The sequence below is a fragment of the Carlito syrichta genome, unplaced genomic scaffold (assembly GCF_000164805.1).
Source record: "Carlito syrichta isolate Samal-C Ts95f unplaced genomic scaffold, Tarsius_syrichta-2.0.1 Scaffold315814, whole genome shotgun sequence".
Taxonomy (NCBI): Eukaryota; Metazoa; Chordata; class Mammalia; order Primates; family Tarsiidae; genus Carlito; species Carlito syrichta.
This window is the reverse complement of record NW_007259910.1, coordinates 114934-125211: the sequence shown is the minus strand read 5'-3', so window position 1 is coordinate 125211 and position 10278 is coordinate 114934. Positions and strand designations below refer to the sequence as shown.

Below are 10278 nucleotides of genomic sequence, written 5' to 3'. Positions count from 1 at the left end.
CGCTCCGGCCCACCACAGCCTCGACCTGCTGGGCTCTGGTGATCCTTCCGCCTCAGCCTTCCAAGTAGCCGGAATTACAGGCGCGTGCTACCACGCCCAGCTAATTTTTTGATTTATTGTAGAGATGAGGTCTCGCTGCCCAGGCGGGTCTCGAACCCGCGGGCTCAGGCAATCCACTCACCTCAGCCTCCCAAAGGCACGGGATTACAGGCTGAGCCACCGAGCCCGGCTCTCTCTTTATTTCTTAATCTAGGTAGTAGTCTATCAATTTTGTTTATCTTTTCAAAGAATCAACTTTTTGTTCCATTGATCCTTTGTATTTTTTTTTTTTTTGGTAATTTATTTCATTTAGCTCTCCTATGACCTTTGTTATTTCTTTTCTTCTGCTAGCTTTGATTTTGGTTCATTTGTGTTTTCTATTTCCTTGATGTGTGATGTTGGTTGTTGATATACAGTCTTTCAGTCTCATTAATGTAGATCTTAAGTGCTATAAATTTTCCACTGGCTGTATCTCAGGGGCTTTGCTAAATTGTTTCATTATTGTCATTTATTTTAAGGAATGTTTTAATTTCCATATTGATTTCATTGTTGACCAAAGGGTCATTCAGGAGCAGATTGTTTAACATCTATGTCTTTATTTGGTTTTGCAAGTTCTTCTTGGAGTTGATTTCTAGTTTTATTCCACTGTGGTCTGAGTTGGTGCTTGGTATGATTTTGATTTTTTTTTCATTTGTTGAGACTGGATTTGTGGCCTGTCATATGGTCTATCTTGGAGAATGTTTCATGTGCTGATGAGAAAAATGTATATTCTGTAGTTTTGGGATGGAATATCCTATAGATGTCTATTAGTTCCATTTCCTGAAGAATCCTGTTTAACTCCAAGGTTTCTTTGTTGACTGTCTGCCTTGATGATCCGTCTATTGCCATCAGTGGAGTGTTGAAGTCTCCCACTATTACTGTACTGCTGTCTATCTCTTTTCTTAGGTCTAGTAGAATTTGTTTTATAAAACTTGGAGCTCTGGTGTTAGGTGCGTGTGTATTTAAAATTGTTGTCTTCTCGTTGGATTTTTCCCTTTATCATTATATAACAGCTATCTTTGTCTTTTTTTTTAACTGTTGCTAATTTAAAGCCTGTTTTATCTAATATGAAAATGGCTACTCTTGCACATTTTTGGTTTTCATTTGCATGAAATATTTTTCTCCACCCCTTTACCTTAAGTCTATAGGAGTCTTTGTGAGGTAAATGGGTCTCTTGAAGGCAGCAAACACTTGGGGGTTTTTGTTGTTGTTGTTGTTTTATCCATTCCACCTATCTATATCTTTTTAATGGGGCATTGAGATCATTTACATTCAGAGTTGATAATGATATGTAAGGTGCTATTCTATTCAACATACTGGTTGTTATCCCGTTGCTTTATTGTTTTTATTTTCTCTTGTGTTGGTGTTCCATAAAGCCTTTGAATTTTATGATTTTCAGCATTTTTCTACTGTTGTATTTCAACATTTTGTTTCATTATTTAGAACTCATTTGAGTATTTTTTGTAGAGCTGATCTAGTGGTGATGAATTCCCTCAGTATTTACTTATCGTCAAAGGACTTCATTTTTCCTTTACTCATGAAACTTAATTTTGCAGGATACAAAATCCTTGGTTGATAGTTGTTCTGCTTGAGGAGATTGAAGATGGGTCCCCAATCCCTTCTTCCTTGCGGGGTTTCTACTGAGAACTTTGCAGTCAGTCTGTTAGGTTTACCTTTGTAAGTTATTTGATGCTTATGTCTTACTGCTCTTAAAATTCTTTTCTTCACATTAACTTTGCATAGCCAGATTATTATATGCTTTAAGGATGTTTGTTCTCTTTGCAATGAATCTTCTAGAGTTTCTTTGGGCTTCTTGTATCTGGATGTTTCAATCTCTGGCAAGGCCAGGAATGTTTTCCTCTATTAGTCCCTCAAATAGGTTTTTCAAACTTGTTGCTTTTTCTTCTTTTTCAGAAACACCTTAGATTTGGACATTTTATATAATCCCACATTCCTTGGACACTTTGTTCTGTTCTCTTGATCTTTCTTTCTTTATTGTTGTCTGATTGTATTAACTTAAAAACCTTGTATTTAAGTTCTGAGATCCTTTATTCTACATACTCTAGTCTACTGTGAAAACTTTCCACTGCATTTTGTACTTCCCTAAATGCTTCTTTTGTTTCCAGAATTTCAGCTTGTTTTTTTTAAAGGTATTTATTTCTATGGATAATTTTTCATCCATGTCCTGAATTTTTTTTACATTTCTTTATGTTGGTCTTCAATTTTCTCCTAAAGTTCATTGATCAGTTTTATAATTAACCTTTTTATTTCTGTGTGAAATTTCAACAATTTCATTTTGTTAGGGTTTTTTGCTGAAGAGTTGGTTTGATTTTTGGAGGCGTTGGAGAGCTCTGTTTTTTCATATTGTCAGAATTATTTTTCTGGTTCCTTCTCATTTGGTGGATGATTTCTTATTTGAGGTTGGCAGAGGGCTTATGTAGGCACTGTAGGATTCCTTTGGTTATATATATTATATATAGCATTGGGGTGGTGGATTTCTCAATTGCCAGATGTGGCAGCTATACTTGCAGTGAGTTACAGCATCCTGAGTGGCCAGAGTGACTTGTTAGCTGAGGTTTGGGATCAGGTCTTTCCAAAAGTTGAGGTATTGTATCTAATGTTGTAAGCTCCACTGTTGACCTCTGGTCAGAAGGTGGTACTTGTGAGAGAAAGCCAACTGCAATGGTGGCTGTAGGGTTTCTCCTTGGTAAGTGTTGCTCCAAGGAAGTGCCCAGTGAGCTTATACCAAGGGTCAGGCTTTGGGAATTTCTTGAGTTTTCTGTCTGTTTGAGCTTTCAGAGGTAGTGCAGGGGAAAGAAGCTGAAGTACTCCACAAGTATGCACTCTTAGCTACCCCATTGGGGATCAGGAGGAAGTCCCAGGTCTTGCTGTTGCACAGAGCAGACACAGAAGTGCTCACAAGGGGAATGAAAGGTTGCTATGGCAACACATCCCACTCAGCGCCCTCCTTGTTTCAGGCACTCTGAATGTCAAGATGCAGCTGGTCTCATGGCTTCAGGTATTCTCAGGCAACCTGTCCCACTAGGAACTGTCTGCAGCCCCCGGAGTTTGTCCTTGGAGCCTATTCCAAACCAGCTGGAAAGCAACCACTCTACCCTGCAAGGGTTAAGTTCCTGGGAAATGGCAGCTGGCACTATTTAAGCCTTTTTTCCTGCACCATTCCACTGCAGGGCACGGCTGTGGGGAAGGCATTTTCCTGTGAGGGACTGGGGTCTCACAGGCTCAGTGGGCCCTGCACGGCAGGAGCACAGAACTCCTGGCAGGAGCACAGAACTGAATTCCCCTCACTCATCTTCCCCACTGCATCTGGAGGCTCTGGTGGACTGTAGTTGTATAAGCAAGAGTCCAGCCAGTTCCAGTCTAGCTCAGTGGATTACTTTCTTCTTCTTTTCTCTAAGTAGTTACTGTCACTCCTTTGGAGACTCATGGGTGTGCTGCTAGATCCATTCCTCTCTGGCTGCTGAGGAAACTCTATCTTAGTTTATTCTGTAGTAGAAACTCACTCTAGCTGCCTCATGTTAGCCACCTTAATGTTCTCTTCTTAGATAGAATTTCTTTTTGGATATATGATTTAAAAATATTTTCTCCCATTCTGTGGGTTGTCTTCACATTTTTGGTGGTGTCCTTCAAAAGCACAGAAATTTTTAATTTTGATGAAATTTTTAATTTTTCTTTTTTCTTTTCCTCTAGTGTTATATTTAAGAAGCCATTAATTACTCCAATGCCATGAAGATTTTATTTTGAGTTTTCTTTTAAGAGTTTTATAGTTTTTTCTCACTCATATAATGGACCTTGAACATCCAATGTAATACTATAAGAAAATGACTGACAGTATTGGGAAACTATGGGGGGGAGGGGGATGGGATTAACAGTCGCAAATATCTGTCTGGGGATGGGGAAACACCTCTTATCAACAGGGTGCCTGAATGAAACGTAATTGTACACCTAACCCTTAACTGTACCCCACAAAATCATAATAAAAAATATTGATAAAAAAAAACAAAGCAGAATGTAAAAAAAAAAAAGAGTTTATAATTTTTCTCTTCCATCTAAATATTTGATGCACTTTGAGTTAATGTTTGTATATAATGGGAGGTAGTGGTTGAACATCTTCATTTTGCATGTGAATATCCATCTGTAGTACAATTTGTTTTAAAAAATTGTTTTCTTTTTCTTGAGGTGGAGTTTCAGGACATGTTATAGAAGCAAATGTAAGGTACAGAGAGGTCAGACAAAATAAGGTGATTGGTTCCATCTAGGAAGAAGGTGCTAGAGGGCTTCTTAGAGTAAGGTTTGCATGATACCTGGAAATATGAACTGGTAATCAATGGACTGATGATGGTACAGTTGAAAGGTTCTGGGATAAGAGAATATAATTGGTGAAGCAAGAAAACTGTGGACATTACCATGTGTGTAGACAAGTGTAAATTCTCTATAGCCAGAGCTTACAGTGAGAGAAGGAGCATGAGCGTGTAGAAAAGTCTACAGATTGGAGAAGGATTAATATATCAAATTAATGAATCTGGACCTCATTCTGTATACCATAAGGTCCCTAGAAGATTGTACCCTAAAAAATGGAAAAATAAGTTTTTACTTTAGAAAAGTTACATTGGTGACATTGGAACTCATTTTAAGAAAAGCAAGACAGAAGATATAGAGAACACAGAGACAGGAAAAGAGGTAGAGGGACTGATTAAAGTAATGATGATGTACACAAATGTTAAAAAGGTAGAAGTAATAAAACTTGTCCATGTGTTGAAAATGGAGGTTAAGAGAAAAAAGAGATACTTGGAAGACTGAGACAGAAGGACTGCCTGAGCCCAGCAGGTCGAGGCTTTGGTGGCCACAAGCATGCCATTGCACTCCAGCCTGGGCAACAGAGTGAGACTCCAACTCAAAAAAAAAAAAGAGAGAGACAGAGAGAGAGAAAAGGGCCTAGTACTTTTGATGTGGATTTTTCAGGTCAGCTTGGACTTTGAGAGTGTCAGCTCAATAGGTCAGTCAGCCAAGCCCCAGAGAGGGTCGTGGAGGGACTGGTAAGCCTAGCCCCGGAAGTGTCAGCTCTAGTGGGCTGACAAGCCAAGCCCTGAGAGTTTGCTGGTTTGGTGGACTGGCAAGTCTAGTCCCTGAGGTGTCTCAGCCTTAGAGTCTCACCTTCCTCCAGCAGGTCTCCTGGTTCAGTTGGCTCTTTGAGCTGGCAAGCCAGCCTCTGAGGTGCATGGCTTTTCAACTCCAATGATCTTCTGCAGCTCTTCAGGGTGGAGGTTCTTGTCTCATGCCCAGGAAGAATGAGGGACACGAACGGCCAGAAAGTGAGAAAGCAGGGTTTACTGAGGATGAAAAAGTTCCCACAGTGAGAGGGGGCCTGAAGGGGTTACCCCAAAAATTGTTTTCTTGTTGAATGGAAAGCTTCATTGCACCCCTGCTAAAGATCAGTTGACTGTAAATGTAAGAGTTTATTTCTTGGCTACCCATTCTATTCCATTGATTCATTCTTCTGTCTTAGCCCAATGCCATACTGTCTTGATTATTGTAGCTTTGTCATAGGTTTTGAAATCAGGATGTATGACCAACTTCTTGTAGCTGTACCCCCTTTGCATTTGTTCCTTCTAAAGAAGAAGAGTATATTCACCCATTTCTTGACATTGGCTGAACTCTGTGACTTACTTTGGCCCAAGGAATAAGGTAGAAGTAACGGTATGACAATTCTGAGCCTATTCCTTAAGAAGCCTTGGGTATTTCTGCTTTTCCTCTTGTGCCTCTGCCTTAACCCAGAGCCAGTGGTAAGAGAAAAATGAGAGCCGTGTGGGACAGAGCTACCTCAGGCAACCCTAGACCTATAGGAAAGGAGCACCAGCTACCTAACTGTGAATTCAGAGCTTCCCCACCAGTCTGAGGAACCTGAACAAACCTGAATACATATGAAAATAAGCCATCACATTCTCTAAGGAAAGCCTAGGATCTTCTATGAAAAGATGATAATGGACAGTTTCCTTAACTGCATTAGTTATCTGTAAACATCAAACATGTTTATTGAAGATTAGCAGAAATTGGGAGAATTAGAATGGAAGATTTATACCTAAGGGAACTTATTGAATTTCTGACACTTAGGAGCTATTCCAAATGGAACTTGCAGCCTTTTTGATTATCAAAATGAAAGTCAAGGCTAAGAATCTACCCCAAATGTCAAAAAAGACTTAGGAACTAATAGTGGATTTGGATCAAAATTATAAAACTTGCAAATGCAAAAAAAATAAAGTACATATTGTAAACAAGATTTTAAAGGGAATGTATGATGACTGAAGGAGCAAGTGTTTTCAATAATGGTAGTAGAAAATTCAAAATAATAAATGTACTAATTAGATAGGTATTATCTATCTATCCAAGTCTTAAATCTACCCATTTTTGTACCCATTGAAGTATATGTTTTCAGTCATAATAAAAATGAATTTTCTTTAAAAAATTACAAATTGTAGTTACCTTCTTTTGGTGATTATCCTTAAAAATGAACATGTTTTTTAATTGATTCAACAATTTAAATATAATTATTATCTCTTTCTTCCTGAATAATTAAAGTTTCTTAAAATACTTTCACCTTTGTCTAACCCCTCTTTCCCTTCCATTCAGTTGTCTACTTTTGTAAATCCTCCTGTGTTTTACTCCATTACCTGTTCATCTTTTTGTTGTTGTTGTTGTTCAGTGTTTATTCAGCAATTATTTGTCTTATTTTCACTTCTTTTTGATTCAGGTTCAGTCTTTTTCCTCTCAAGTACACTCTTTATAGCTCTTACAGCAAGGTTTAATCTTTTTAATCCCCACTCTTTTAAAATGTTTTATTTTTAAAATTTAACAATTTTTTAAAAAATCATGGAAATCAAATTGTAATAAGTTGAGGAAATAGTATTGTACCTCCTTGTACTCCTCAAGCAGGCTCAACAAACACATATTTGGCATTCTTCTTGATTTATGTTTTTGTTGACTATAGTGTAATTGAAGAAGTATTCCCTGGTATTGTTGTTGATATGGTATCTATTACAGTGTAATTTTCATTTCATTGTAGTCTATCTTTTCCTTTTGATTGCTTTTAATATTTACTTTTTAATTTTGCTATGTGCTATGATGTAAACTTTTATTGCTCTTGCTTGGCACTATGGGTGTCTACAATCTGGTATATTTAATTCTGGAAAATTCTTAGCCATTATCACTTCACATATTTTCTCTTCCCTTTTTTGTCTATGTTATTCTTATGGAACTTTCTTCAGAAGTATGCCGGACCTCATCATTCTATTCTCCGTGACTATTAATTGGTCTTACAAAAATTATTTGTATCTCACACTGCTGTAGATTTGGCAGTCTCTTAAAATCTACCTTCTAGAATACTTATTCTCTTTCTTCAGTGTACCTAATCTGCTCTTTAACTCATTTACTGAATGTTCAATTCAACAACTTGACTTTTTTTCCCCTAGAGGTGTTATAGGTCATAGGTAGGTGTCATGGAAACCTGAACTTGTTCATTATGATTTCTGTTCTATTTTTGGCCCTTTAACAACTTAAACATGTTTACTTTTAATATAGGATTTTTTACTATAATACAAAGTGAAAATAAAAATGAAAATCATAAATATATAAATAAAACAGCACAAATTTTTACAAAATGAACATTTCCTTGTAACCATCACGAGTTCAAGAAACAAAGCTTTTCCAGAACTCCAGAAATGTAATCATTCCCTCTTCTAGTCACACTTTCCACCTCCAAGGTAGCCACTATCCTGACTTTTAGTGCCACAGATTAGTTTTGCCTATTTGGAATTTTATGTCAGCTGAACTGTACAGTGCAAACATAATTACGTTATAGGGTTTTTTCTTTTCCAGATAATCTGTATGCCCTTAATTTTAATTTTTCTGAACTACTGGCATTAGAAAATCTATATAAATGTTTATGTTAATTGCTTGGTTTTTCTGCTTACTTTTTCTTATTTAGAAATCTTGGAAAAGTCTTCATATTAATTATTTGGTTTGGAAATTGTAGGAGACATAAATCTGGATGTCTCACTTTGATGGTATAGGCCTAGTGTTTTCATTCTTTTGGATTTCTGCTCTCTTTTTCCCATCTAATTTCCCAGGTTAGACTATATTCTATTTTGTTGCTTTTGTGTCCTAGTCAGTAAAGTTTTGCCTGTTCTCTTTTTATGGACAGAAAATCCTTGACATTCCTAGACTTTATGGAATGTTATCAATGCAACTCTCTAATCAATGCCACCACAAAACATGTCATTATCTTTGCTTAGACATAAAGAATTTAACCCTGAACTCCTTTGGATCTGTCCTGGTACAAATTTGTTGCAGGTCTTTACCATGTCAGTTCCCACCTATAAGACTTTGCATTCCACATGCTTCTGAAATCTAAATTATTTTTTCTTTCTCTAAATGTCAGATGTGTTTATACAACTTCAAAGTTATTTTATTTGGTATTTTTTTGTGTTTGTGAAAGTAAGCTGGGGGTGGATAATATGGAAGATAAGCATCCAAATCAGAGCAGTCTACCATTCTTGAAAGTTGAGCAGATCAGTGCAAATACAGTGCCTTTGAGGTGGCTGGTTAGACTTACGGGTGTTGTTTAGGACTGCTGACCAGATTTTTTTCTTCTGACCAAATTGCTTGGACCGCATAGGACCCATTATTATTCTGAGTTAATCCACTTCCACATGAACTAACTCACTTTTTTTGTTATTGTTTTATAGATGCAGTTTTCCAAAAATAATATTGAAGAGGAAAAGCCTACATTTGGGAAAAGGAGAAGGTATATTTTTTGAAATTAAAAAGTATTATGGTAAATTATATAATTTAATTATTACATGACATTTCCTCCGATCCTTCACTCTTTTTCACTAGGAAAAATTTGTATTTACAACTTTATAAAAATAATTAGCTGAATGATGAGTAGTAGTCTTAGATGTATGAAGAAAGTTTTATATTTATACAAATATGTGAAACCAGAACTTTTTTTTTTTTTAGTTGGAGTCTCACTCTGTCATCCAGACTGTAGTGGCCGCTCCGGGCCTCTGCAGCCTCGACCTGCTGGACTCCGGCGATCCTTCTGCCTCAGCCTTCCAAGTAGCCGGAATTACAGGCGCACACTACCACGCCCGGCTGATTTTTTGATTTATTGTAGAGATGAGGTCTCGCCTGCCCAGGCGGGTCTCAAACCGTGGGCTCAGACAATCCACTCACCTCAGCCTCCCAAAGGTGCGGGATTACAACCACAATTTTTTTTAAAAGAAAAAGATAAGCCAGGTGCAAAAATAATTCTAGGGAGTTGATTGAATAATCTTAACACATTTGGGAATAAAAACACGACTTTGGTCCTATAATTGTCCCCAACTAGTCCAGATGGGTCCATCCTCCTTTTCCCAACAGAGGGTCCCTTCATCACGAATCTGCCACATTCCACAGCTTTCTGGCCACCTGTGGTCACTTCCGATGTAAGACTCAGTCCTGAGCTTCCTAAAGCTTCAAGTCTCACCCTTCACCCCCCCTCCCCCGTGCAGACTGGGTCTTTGTGACTCTGGGATTTGACCTTCTCTTGACCCATCAGCCCTCCACTGTCTAGGGTCAGCCCCTCCAGAGTGCATTGAGCCAGGAAGAGGGACAGGCAAGGGACAGGGGTCTCCCCGTTCGCAGAGTGAGGCTGCAAGGATCCACCGCCCATGCCTCTGAGCTGAAAACTCGGGCTGCGCTGCCAGGTAATCCCTGCCTGGCAGTGCACGCCCTTCCCACTGTCTCCCTCTGGCCTCTGCTCACGCCTCAAAGGAAAATAGTAAGTTCCAGTAAGGATAGTAAGTTCACCTGCCTGGAAGCACAGCACCCCTTCTTGCAATCGCCCCTGGATGTTTCCTTATGGTTCTCTTAAATCCCTTTCATTTCTCAGCTTTGAGGAAGGGCGTGACTAACCCCTCACCCGAAAACCAGGTCAGTCCACCCTCTCCTTCGTCAAACCTCAGAGCTGGATTTAGTCATTGCGGGACCAGTTCTGATTCCTTCTATAAGAGAAGGGGCGCTTCCTGGTGGCTCATTCAATCGAGAGACCTTGACCTTGGTGCTCACCTTTCGATCAAACTAGTGGTGTCATAGGCAGTCCAAGGAGGGAGAGATCATGCTCAATTTTTTTTTTTTTTTGAG

General features: G+C 38.5%; 1 protein-coding gene across 1 annotated transcript in view; it reads left to right on the top strand.

Annotated features, from left to right (window-relative positions):
• Window positions 1–10278, top strand: part of ZCWPW2 (zinc finger CW-type and PWWP domain containing 2) — a 135354-nt gene that overhangs the window by 103827 nt on the left and 21249 nt on the right. The window contains 1 exon segment of the mRNA XM_008073300.2: window positions 8841–8899. Within this exon segment, the coding sequence (XP_008071491.2) occupies window positions 8841–8899 (59 nt within the window).